The sequence below is a fragment of the Phocoena sinus genome, chromosome 15 (assembly GCF_008692025.1).
Source record: "Phocoena sinus isolate mPhoSin1 chromosome 15, mPhoSin1.pri, whole genome shotgun sequence".
In the NCBI taxonomy this organism is placed as follows: domain Eukaryota; kingdom Metazoa; phylum Chordata; class Mammalia; order Artiodactyla; family Phocoenidae; genus Phocoena; species Phocoena sinus.
In genome coordinates this window covers 66600813-66613273 of record NC_045777.1, presented here as the reverse complement: position 1 = coordinate 66613273, position 12461 = coordinate 66600813, and the positions used below count along the sequence as shown (strand labels likewise).

Below are 12461 nucleotides of genomic sequence, written 5' to 3'. Positions count from 1 at the left end.
TTGTTATAACTCCCAGCGAGACAGGAATTACGTCTCTCACTGTCTAGCACCGTCCCACCCCAGGGGCAGGTCTGCCGGGCCCTACCTGATCTCTGCGGGTTCTTCTCCAGCCCGCAGCCGCCTGTGAACAGCATCTCTGCCTCCCTGGCCAGCAGCAGGTACCGGGGCTCATCGTGCATCCCATCATACTCCCCACCTTCATCACAGTCAGTTGTCTCCAGGGCAGTGTTGTACCAGAGTAGAGCCTCTGGCCAGCTTTGGGACCTTGCCAAGAGACACAGAGGAAAAGAGGGAAGTTACCATAGCAGCAAGGCAGGAAGGAGGAGGCCCATCAGCAGGAAGGGTAAGTCAGGAATCCCTATGGGGCCACCACCTCTGATTCAGGACCCATAGGACCCAATGCCACCACATCTAAAGGGTGTCATTTACATTGTAGATTTACATATTTATTACAATAATGCTCAAGCAGTTTTCCCTAAAAAAATTGGGATAGTACAACAATTTTCCAACAGATGGAAGTAGAGCATCCTGAAGAAGGGGAACATTTTCCTCATTTGCACGAAATCACCCTATGGGAATTCCCTGGTGGTCCAGTGATCAGGACTCAGCACTTTCACTGCCGTGGCCCGGGTTCAGTCTCTGGTCGTGGAACTAAGGTCCTGAAAGCCGCACGGTGAGGCAAAAATAAAAATAAAATCACCGTATGGGTGATTTTTGCATTAGCAGTGGCTGGTATCCCAGCCGATTTGCCCTGTGACTCACACAGGAGAGAAGGTGGGTGGGGGACTCTCTGTCGAGGCCTCCAGAACCTTCTCACAGCAGTCATTCAGCCCCATCTTCTGCTCTGCCTCTTCCGGCCAGCTCTGGCTCTACTCCAGCAAATGCAGAGTTTACCCGAAATAGCTGACTTCCCCCTTCTGGCTCCGCCCTCTACCCTCAACTCTTTCTCCTACTGCAGCACATGAATGGCCAAACCACCAAGGGCGTATGCTGAATTCAAGTTCCAGCTGAATCTGAACAATACAGAATAAAGAGCAAACAGGGCAGTGGGCTCTTTTCCTCGGGGTGCACTAATGCATATTACCAAACATGTGAGTAACTAGAGTGCATCAGGAACGAGCAAAGAGAGACACAGAGAAGAAGGTCTATGGGCCTCATGAAACGTTCCAGGAGCAACAGCTATATATATATATATATATATATATATATATATATATATAGACCTGGCTCTACCCTCCAGTCTTAGCTCCTGTCAACCTCCTCCCATGCCAGGCTCGTTGGGTCACGTTCTCCCTGAACGCGCCAGCTCCTGTCTGCTCCTTGGCTTTTGCACCTGCTGCTCCCTCTGCTTAGAACGTCCTTCCTTCAACTCTTCCCATACCTGGCTCCTCACCTCTCCAACCTCAGCTCAACTTCTTCAGAGATGCTGTCCCCAAACACCCTATTTCTTATAATTACCCCAATCTGTTCATCTCCTGTTTACCTACTTACTTGCTTATTATGGTCTCCCTGACTAGAACATAAGCCCCAAGAAGGTAGGGACCTTGTCTGTTCTATTCACTGCTGCATTCCCAGGGCCTGGCAAACAGCACAGCCTCTCTAAATGTCTGTTGAAGTGGCTGGCTAGGATGGTGTCAGGAGATAACCCCGACTCCATTTTATTTTATAAAAAAGGGAAGTTATTTGAAAATTACAGGTGACACACCCAAAAACCCAGGGTTTTAACAGTGGATTGATTAGAAGCCACTGAACTAGATGATCTCACTTCTTTCAGCTTTGACCCTCCCCAGTCTTGAAGGGCAAGGCAGAATCCCCCCAACACATTAAATGTAAAAGGAGGGAAAGGGCCTACTCTCTCCCCACCCACCCCTACCCAGCTCTGCACCCAGCAGTTAGCATGTCTATCCTGCCTTGCAATTTCCAATGACTTTTCCTTGTCCTATTAGATGGTAACTTCTAAGGGGGTCAAAACCCCTTAAAATGCAAATAGCTGACCCTCAATTAATGCTCCCTGAATGGAAGAGGCTGGAGCTGGTTGGAATGAGGAAGAAGAGTAAGAAAAAGACTATAGCAGAAGCTATAGAAGAAAATCTTGATAGATTTAACTACAAAATATTAAAAACCAGCATGTCCCCAGACCCAATAAACAATGGTCATTGTGTGGCACATGTGCCATCCCCTGCCCCCCAAACCTATGATAGCCAGCTCTCTTTTTTTTTGGCCATACCTTGCGGCATGCGGAACTTCCCATACCGAGGATCGAACCCATGCTCCCTGCAGTGGAAGCGCGGAGTCTTAACCAAAGGACCACCAGGGAAGCTTTTTTTTTTCTTTTTTAAAAAAAATTTAACACTATCTTTTTTTTTTTTGGTAGCCATCTCAGAAAATTTTTTAAAAGCCAACTCATATACCAGAGTGAACAGTCTTAATATATTAAAATTTTTAACAGGGAATTCCCTGGTGGTCCAGTGGTTAGGACTCCACGCTTCCACTGCAGGGGGGCATGGGTTCAATCCCTGGTTGGGGAACTAAGATCCTGCATGCCACATGGTGGTGGTGGTGGGGAATATATATATATATAATTCTTACAAATCAAAACCAAAAAACCTATTGTCTCAAATTAAAAAGAGAAAGTAGACAGAGGACATAAAGAGAAAACACATACAGCAAAGATTTTTTTTAAGGGCCTCAGATACAGATATTCAATGCCCAGCTCCAGCTCCCCACACCCATGCGGTGGTGCTTCCCCACTGCACTCAATGGGCACCACAGATGTTGGTATTTGATCGGACACAATTGTGTCGTGTCTGTTTTGTTTACCTCCCCTCCATGCCAGTGTAATTCTGAGTCCCTAAGAAGCAGGCTAATGTACAGTCCACTGGAGGAGAGGTGAAAAGACCTAAGTTGTGGCTCCACTACTTACTGGCTACTTGACTATGGACAAGCCCCTTCACTTCTCAGAACTACAGTTTACTCATCCATAAAATAAGCCCCCAAATGCCTGCGCTGTCTGTGTCAAAGAGATGTGTTGGTTCATTCATTCAAACTACTACTGAGCCAGGCTCTGCACTAAGCACTGGGCCTGAAGAGATGCAGGAGACCCAATTCTAGTTCTCGGTGAAATAAAATCACAGATATGAAAGTGCATCCAAATATAGGGGAGCATTACTGTTACAACACAGTAGGTAGCTGACAAATGTTTGCATGACATGTAATTCAGGCAGGATGTCATGTATCCGGACGTTTTAGACCCTGAGAGCTCGAGATGACAGACCCACAGCCCTGACTTTCCTTCTAAACCCAGTGAGAGGGACATGAAAACTTGACCCACAGAGGAGGGAACTGCCAAACCGCCCCCATCCTGGAGGTTTAGACAATGAATGTGCCCACCCTGCTCCCTGCGCCTGAGGACAACAGGGGTAAGCCGAGATCCACTGGGAGCCACAGAGGGTGAGCAATGGGTCCCGCTAAGAGTTCAATTCCCCCAACCGTCCTCTGCTCCTGGACTTCTGGGACCTCCCACTGGCCAAGCCAAAGAGCTGAGATGAAGCTGCCATTCTCCTCTCTTCCCACCGCACAATCCAGTCCTGGCACCCCTGCCAGAGGGATAACCGAAAAGCTGTTGACACCTGCAGGGCTATAGCCATCAGGAGTCTTAAAACCGCTCTGGAAAACTCACACCAGGCTTGAACTCCCCTGGAGCTTGCTTCCTTCCCTCCCCTCCCTCTCAGAAGTGAAAAATAGTAAGAATAAAAACAAAAGGAGGAAGAATCAATTAAAATCACCCCTAATTCTAACATCTAAGGACCACCACTCTGGACCTGATGCTACGTATCCTTTCAAACTCTTTCTCAGGCAAATCTTCACATGAAATGGCTAAGATGCCATTTATCTCTCACTTTATGTGCCAGGCACAGTGAGGATTAAAGGCAGCATCTCATTTAACCCTCATACAATGAGACACAACCACCCTAGGGTGCAGGTTCTATAATCGTTTCCATTTTACACGGTGAAGAAACTGAGGCCAAGGAGGTAAAACTACTTGCCCATGGTCACTGGGCTGGTACTCAGGGGAGCCACATCTGGAACCCAGGTCTGTCCTAACACCGGAGGGGAAGCTCCCACCTGCAGCCCAGGTTCCCACCAGTGTCACCTGAGCCATGGCCACAGTACCTGTCTGGGCTGAGGTTCTGGCCAGTGTCAAAGGCTCGTGCCACCAAGATCATGGACTGTCTGTCGCCAGCTTCAGCTGCCTTCAGTAAGTAATTAAATCCTTTGGTTTTATTCTCTTCTGTCTCCTGTTAACACAAACCAAAGACGGGGAGAGAAAAGGAAATGAGGCTTACACGGGAGGGGCTGCCAGAATCTCACTCATCAACCTTTTCCCTGTTTCTTGAATTGTTTTGAGAGCTCCAGGCTGGGGCTGCTGTAGAATTGCACATCGTGAGAAAGAGAACAGGGCTTCCCCTGCTGCAAAGAGCTCCTGGGGGTTCCCATCAGGCAGGGAGAAATGGAAGCTTAGCTCACTCCCGCTCACTCTCCTCTATCTGCTCTGATTCCTCCAGAGAAACACATCATCTCTCGCCTCCAGCAGGGGCTCCCTGCTTCCAATTCTTTTTACATTTTTTAGCACCTTTATTGAGATATAATTCACATAACATACAACTCACTCATCTAAAGTGTACAACTCAATAGTTCTTAGTATAATCACAGATTGTGAAACCAGTACCATAATCAATTTCAGAATATTTTCATCAAGCCAAGAAGGATTCAAAACACCATACCCCCTAACCATTACCTCCCAATGGTTCCACCCCACCCAGCCCTAGGCAACCACTAATCTACATTCTGTTTCTAGAGATTTCCCTATTCTGGACATTTTATATAAATGTAATCATATAACAAGGGGTCTATGGACTTCCCTGGCGGTCCAGGGGTTAAGAATCTGCGCTTCCCTTGCAAGGGGCGTGGGTCCGATCCCTGGTCAGGGAACTAGGATCTCACATGCTGCTTGGCTCAGCCAAAAAACAAAACAAAACAAAAAACATGTGGTTTAGTGTGACTGGCTTTTTTCACTTGGCGTAAATTTTTTAAAAATAAATTTATTTATTTTTGGCTGCATTGGGTCTTCGCTGCTGCGTGCGGGCTTCCTCTAGTTGCAGCAAGCGGGGGCTACTCTTCGTTGCGATTTGTGGGCTTCTCATTGCAGTGGCTTCTCTTGTTGCAGAGCACGGGCTCTAGGCGCACAGGCTTCAGTAGTTGTGGCTCGCGGGCTCTAGAGCGCAGGCTCAGTAGTTGCCGCGCACAGGCTTAGTTGCTCCGCGGCATGTGGGAATCTTCCCGGACAAGGGCTCGAACCCGTGTCCCCTGCATTGGCAGGCGGATTCTTAACCACTGTGCCACCAGGGAAGCCCTGGGATAAAGTTTTCAAGGTTCATTCATACAGCTTCTATCAGTGTTTCTCTTTTATGGCCAAATAACATTCCATCGTGTGAATGTCTCACAATTTGTTTATCTGTTCATCAATCAGGTGATGGATATCTGGGCTGTTTCCACTGTTTGGCTATTATGAATAATGCTGCTATGAACACCTGTGTGCATAGTTTTTGTGTGGATATATCTTTTTCTTTTGGGGGGATATATATACCTAGGAGTAGAATTGCTGGGTCACGTATAACTCTATGTTCAGCCTTTTAAGGAGCTGTTTCCCACAGTGGCTGCACTACTCTGCATTCCCACCTGCTTCCATCCTGCTTCCCCGATATCCATCCAGAGAGATGCTTTAAGCCCAGGTCAGGTCATGTTACTCTACCAAAGCCGCTCTAAGACTTCCTATCTCACTCAGAGACAAATCCAAAGCCCTCCTGTCAGCCTATGAGGCCCTTCTCAACCTTCAGGGTTCAAGAAGTGTGGCTGGGGCTACCAGTTGTCTGCCATATGCATTCTCCTCTGCCATATTTTTGCTGGCACATGGCTGACCAGCTAAAAACTACATTTCCCAGCCTCTCTTGCAGCTGGAATCAGCGTCCTAATAACAAGAGGCCTATCCACTCTTTTTTCTTAAATGTATTTGTTTTTATTTTTGGCTGTGTTAGGTCTGCCTTGCGGTGCGCGGGCTTCTCATTGCGGTGGCTTCTCTTGTTGTGGAGCACGGGCTCCAGGCACGCGGGCTTCAGTAGTTGTGGTGCACGGGCTTAGCAGTTGCGGCTCGCGGGCTCTAGAGCGCAGGCTCAGTAGTTGTGGCACAGGGGCTTAGTTGCTCCACGGCATGTGGGATCTTGCCGGACCAGGGCTCGAACCCATGTCCCCTGCACCAGCAGGCAGACTCTTAACCCCTGCGCCACCAGGGAAGCCCGTATCCAGTCCCTCCTGATCTCACTCCCTGTCACAATCTCCCCCCAGCACTTAAGAACGATGCTTGGCACAGGCAGTGCTCAATAAAGGTCAGTTATTTTTACTTCTGTTGGAAATATTTTCATTTGTTAATTATTATCTGTATTACAACCGTATCTGCCTGAAAAGTTTGCTGTTGTGAATAAGAACCTAGGACGGTGCCCAGAGTGTAGGAGACACTCAAAAAGCATGTGCTGGATAAACGAATGTCTTAGCAAGACAACAGGAAAAGGTCCTAAGAATGGGGGCTTTGGGGAAAGCGGGAGATGGGCCAGCAGCCTTTCAGGGCATGTGGCCATGGTTTTCTTTGCTGCCAGATTCTGTCCTGGAGGGAAAGGCCTCTGGGACACCTGCGGATGAGAAAACCGAAATAGCTTCTACATCTCTTTACAAAGGTGCTCGGGTGCAGCTGGTGTAAACAGCCTGAGATCACACGGAGAGTTACCAGGGAGTCTCAGCGAGAGTGGTCTCCCCAGTCCTGGCCCCTAACCACTCATCCTGGACCCTGGCATTCCTTTATTCAGGCCTCAAACCCTTCTGAGTGTCCTCTCTGTGCCGGATGCTGGGAGAACAGGCCAAACGCAGTGGGTACGCTGGAGCCGGCTCTGCAGGCTTGTGAGAACCGATGTGAAAGCAAGCCAGTCGTAAAACACGGCCATTATTAGAAATTAAATTACGTAAACTTACAATTAAATGAAAGGTAACAAATACCCAAAGCTCATCACTTCCTAACTATTTTACTATGTTTTACTGTTGTCTGTCCTCTTGAGGTTATTTATATCTATTGCAGGGCTTCTCAACCCTGGCACTACTGGCATTTTAGATGACATAATTCTGTGTTGCAAGGGACTGTCCTGTGCATTGTAGATGTTTGGCAGCATGCCTGCCCTCTACCCACTAGATGCCAGTTGCGCTCCCAGAGCTGTGACAACCAAAGATGTCTCCAGACACTGCCAAGTGTCCCCTGGAGAAGGGGGAGGCAAAATGACTGGTGGAGAACCACCAGTCTGTGGAATCTTCATGATGGAAATGCTATGTGGAAATGGTGTGCTGTGGTGCATTTCCTCCAACTCCGTGCTCGGCGATGTCATCTTAGTGCTTGCACATTGGCCATCGTAGAAGCAGTTATACCACGAGATGGCAAAAAATATTAATAATGCAGACTAATTTGAAAGTGTGCCGTGTCTGTAGCCATTACATTGTGACTAGCACAAGAAACTGGAGAAACATTCTTCAGTATTTAAAACTATCGTCTGTTTCAGCAAAGAAGCTGCTCCTATCAGCAGCAAATAAATGAAGTTCCAACTCTGACAAAGGACTTGCTTATTTCACTTTCATCTTACTCACTAAAGTAAGTGAAAGTATCAACCAGTATCTAATGTCAGAACTTCACGCCTCCCTCAGCTGCAACCAAAGCTGGGCTACAGACATGAGTTCCACAAAAATTAGCAAAGGAATTCTGTGAGGATCTATCGACTATATAGAATTCACAATAGTTTTATGATTTGTAAACTGTATGCTCCACATTCCTTATATCAGTAAATGTATAATAAACTTACAAGTAGCTGTATAATAAACGTACATACATATATGTGCAAACATTCCCTCCCCACCTGCAAGAGCCAGCTGTTAAGCATTTATCAGCACACCACTGGCTAAATGAGCTATATTCAGTCCACTCCTCAGGGAGCACGGAGACGAGAGAAAGAGGAACAAATCATCTGCCTGTCAAAATCCCCTCCCCCAACCAAGCCTGCCCTTCACCACCTAAAACAGGAAATAAAAATGGCTGTAAGTTATCCCTGACCGCACGCCAAAGGATGTATTTGACTGAACCATATGAAACTGCCAATATTCTACCCTCATGACCTACAAAAACGGTTCAACTGAATAAGTCCAAGTCTGGTCACTGCAGCAATTTTTGAGATATCATAAGAATGGCACCAACCCAAGTGTCCATCAACGGGGCACAGGTTAAATAAAGTACCTGTACAATGGAATGTTACTCAGCTGTCAGAAAGAATGAGGAAGCTGTCTCTACAGCACTGAGGGAAAAAGTCTGCAGGACACTGCAGAAATAGGGTCTTTCCAAACAGACAGACGTAACTAGTTAAGATGAGGGCAGACTGGAGTAGGGTGGGCCCTAAACTCCATAGGACTGGTGTCTTCGTAAGAAAAGAGACACAGAGGCATAGAGACACACACACAGAGAAAAGGCCATGTGAAGATGGAAACAGAGATTGGAGTGATGTACCTACAGACCAAGGAACACCCAAGATTGCCTCCAGTCACTAGAAGCTAGAAGATCATGGCCTGTCAACACACTGATTTTGGACTTCTAGCCTCTAGAACCGTGAGAATGAATTTCTGTCATTTTAAGCCCCCCAGTTTGTGGTTCTTAGTTATGGCAGCCCTAGGAAATGAATACCCTCTTGGAATTACATGTGAGAAACTAATAATGATGGTTACTTGTTAGCAGGAGGATGAGAAGGTGGAGGAAAAGGTGGGAGGGAGATTTTTCACTGTAAACCTTTTCACATTAAAAAAACTTTTAGTCACATGAATGTATTAACTATTTTAAAAGTTAAATAAATCAAGGACTTTTGCGTGCCTTCCCACACCCTCTTCCAGTCTGAGACCCCCCAACCTGCTGGGCCATGGTGAGGCTCACAGAGCAGGGCTGGTGCCCTGTGCCCACACCAAGCCCAGCCTCATCTGGCTGCAAGCCTGGCCCACGTGACAGAGAGCTGGAGCCATTTACGCTGGGAGCACGTGCACACCAGGGGCCTCTCAACTTCTCTAAGGAAAGGATCACACTCCCTAGGCCACGTCAGGTCCCGTCCGCTGTGCCCATGGACCAGGGGAGTGATGAGGGAGCAGACACCCTCATGGATTCCCATCACACCCATCCTGCCCGGGCCCCTCTCCAGCCTCATCTCCTGCACCTTGTCTTCACGCTCCACACTCCAGTCGCACTGACCGCCTCCTGTCTCCCCAGGGCCTGGGCCTGCGCTGTCCCCTCTGCCCACACTCCCCCTCCCACAATCTGCCTGGCTGACTCCACTGGGCCCGCAGGTCTACCTTAGGGATCACTTCATTCATTCGTTCCACAAACGAATGCAGATTATCTAGTGTGTGCCAGGTCTGTTCTAGCCACTAGGGACAGAGCTGCAACTGCCAATCAAGAAACCCCAAAAAAAAAAAAAAAAAAAGAAACCCCAGCTACCGCCCTTCCTCATTTATCTGCAGTAGCCTCTTCTGCTTCTCCCACCGCACCACGTCGCAACTGCCTGGGAACGTGACTGTCACCTTCCACTCAGTCCCCAAGGCCGGAGACCAATTCTATCAGCGTCAACTAACTTGGAAGTGCCTGGTCCCAAACTGATGCTCGGGAAATTTCTGAGGCGTAAACCCAGGGAGCGAAAGGTGATGGCTTGCCTGAGCCCCCGCCCCCCTGACCTTCAGAGAGACGTCCGCCAGGATGTGGTGGGGCAGCTGCGAGTACATGAGTCCCAGGCCCGCGATGGCCTCCAGCTCGCCGAGGTCGGCCGCCTGCTCCAGGTGGAAGATCGCCGACGCCCGGTCCCACTCCTCGTCCTTCTCGCAGAAGCGCCCGCCCTCATGGTAGCGCACCATGGCCAGGTGGACCTGCCACACAGACGGCAGGTGGGCCTGGCTGCCTGGAGGCCGCGGCCGCAGCCGAGGGCCTCCCAGCCAGCCTGGGGGAGGAAGCGATTCTTGGGGGAGGCGCCGGGTTAATGCAGAGAGGGCATCACCATACCTTCCCCAAAATGGACTTCCCGATTCTCTTCTCACGGTCCAGAGCGTTGAGCCTCTGCACTTCCAGGGCCACGGCTGAAGGCCTCGACAGGTGGAGACGGGAGGAGTTGAGGAGATTCCACTTCTCCACACAGACCTGAAGGGAGGACCGGGCATTTACAGGCCAGAGAAGCGAGGGGCTGGGGATGGACGCACCCTCCCAGCTGTGAAAGTCGGCCTGGCAAGTTAAGGGGCGCAGACCTGTGCGGTGTCGAGTTTTCCTGGACAAACCCGGCTCCATTTCCAGTCACTTGAATTATGCCAGCTTGTGGGCACTGAGGGACACAAGCAACAGGTAGCAACAGGACACAAAGGCTAGCACACTGCACGGCAGCAGTTCAAAGAAGTGCCTCCTCACTTATCCGCCTGACTTAGGTCGGGGAGTTTCGACCCTGAGCTGCTCCTCTGCCAGCTCCCCACACAAGGCACCAGAAGAGCCTCACTTCAGACCCGGCAGCAAATCCACTGTGCTTTCCCTGTGCATCCACGGGGTGCTTCAGGAGATGGGCTTAGAAAACACACCACGTCTCCCAGCTAAAAACAGCCCTGTCCAAAGTTCTCGCAGGACAGAGCCAGGCTGCTGTGTGTGTATGTCTGTGTGTGCGCATGCTAAACAGCCTACCATGCACAGGGCATCCTCCACAAGAAAGAATGACCCAGCCCAGAATGTCAGTGGTGCTGGGATCGAACGACCCTGCCTCCGCACCACGCTGTGGCCCTGACCCGACTGAGAAATACCTTATGGTAAGGAAATACTGCGTGATAAGTACTCTGTGTTCTGGAAGCAGTAAGAGTCAAGCCTGCCCCGGGGATCAGGGAAGGCTCCTGGAGAGGGTGCCACCGGGGTCCAGCCTGGGAGAGCAGACAGGCCTGAGGAGGTATGACCACAGGGGAGGAAGGACCTTGCAGGCAGGAGAGAGACTCGCCTTAGCAAAGGCTGGAGGGTGAGAGGTTCAAAATGTGGTTCCGAGTCAGCTAGAGAAGAGCTTTTAGGAGGGTGGTCTTTCCCACACCGGCCTGATGACAACCACCTGAGATACTTCTTCCAAGTATTAGCCGGGTAACCTGGGGAGAGTCGCTTAAGACTCCCTTTTTCTCATTCATCAAAACAGGATGAATAACGTTAGCCTGTCTCAGCGGGTGGCTGCAAAAATGAAATTTGGGGGGATGCACCACGCAGCTTGTGCAAACTTCCCCAACCAGGGATTGAACCCGGGCCGCGGCAATGAAAGCCCGGAATTCTAACCACTAGGCCACCCGGGCCGCGGCAATGAAAGCCCGGAATTCTAACCCCTAGGCCACCAGGGAGCTCCCTAGACGTAAATTAATGTATACTGGAAGGCGTTGTGAGCTGAAGCCTCCAGGACAGGCCGTCCTGATCTTCTCTAATTCTCCCCGCTGATCCCGCAGCTTCACACCCAGGAGCTCAAAAAGTATTTGCCGAGGGGATTGGCTCCTTTGCAAAATCGTCCTTTAGGAGACATGTGGAGCACCTGGGCAGGCAGAAGTGACATGACGTGAGGGGGAAGAAACAGAAGCGGAGTCTGAAAAAGGCAAGCACGCAGCCACGACGAGGATTCCTGGGGGCACATTACCCGTCCGGAGCTGCCTAGGCTGTCTTCGTCCGACTCATACCTCTGGTTACCGTTTGAGTGGCCCTGATGGAGACACAGATTAGAGTGATCCAAAGAGCAGCCTTCCTCCCAAGAACCTCCTCCTGGGGAACTGGTCCAGCCCTCCCAGGGGATCCTCCTCAGGGAACTGGCTCGGCACCTCAGGAAGCTGGCACCTCCGTCTGCCAAGCAGAGAGGATGCTGGGTAACAGGCAGGACTGATGTGCTGGGGCAGCCGCAGCCTCCCTCTCGCTCTCACCATGTGCACGGACGGAACCGAATCAAAGGCACAGGATCCCAGCAGACAGGAACCAAGAAAACTGAGCCAAGTGCTTCGCTTAGCCAAAGCCCCCATCGCCTGTCTATATATATTCGCAGTAACGAAGCCGAGACCAGAGGCTCCCGGCAAGACTGCCTGTAATGTGCGTGCTCCATTTTGGCACTTGGCAAAACCTCTAAATGGCTGATACTGCCTAAGACCACCCTCACCAGGATGCTGCTGAAAAGATACCATAAGGCATCTTTCATCCTCTGGAGCCTTTCTGAGGGACTGCTGGAATCCCGTGCCTTTGAGCTGGGCCCTCCCACCTACCAGCACCATTCTGGCCCACTGCCCAGCATCCTCTCTGCTTAGCA

At 49.9% G+C, this 12461-nt stretch overlaps 1 protein-coding gene across 4 annotated transcripts in view; it reads right to left on the bottom strand.

Annotated features, from left to right (window-relative positions):
- Positions 1 to 12461, bottom strand: part of EEF2K (eukaryotic elongation factor 2 kinase) — a 63567-nt gene that overhangs the window by 5732 nt on the left and 45374 nt on the right. For 2 of the 4 annotated variants that reach the window (XM_032604225.1, XM_032604226.1), the window contains exons 13-17: positions 11808 to 11870; positions 10175 to 10309; positions 9853 to 10041; positions 4174 to 4298; positions 86 to 264 (exon numbers count right to left, since the gene is read on the bottom strand). In XM_032604225.1, the coding sequence (XP_032460116.1) occupies positions 86 to 264; positions 4174 to 4298; positions 9853 to 10041; positions 10175 to 10309; positions 11808 to 11870 (691 nt within the window). Of the gene's footprint in view, positions 1 to 85; positions 265 to 3390; positions 3597 to 4173; positions 4299 to 9852; positions 10042 to 10174; positions 10310 to 11807; positions 11871 to 12461 lie in introns of those variants that run through there. The other 2 variants (XR_004345677.1, XR_004345678.1) reach the window with 2 other exon arrangements.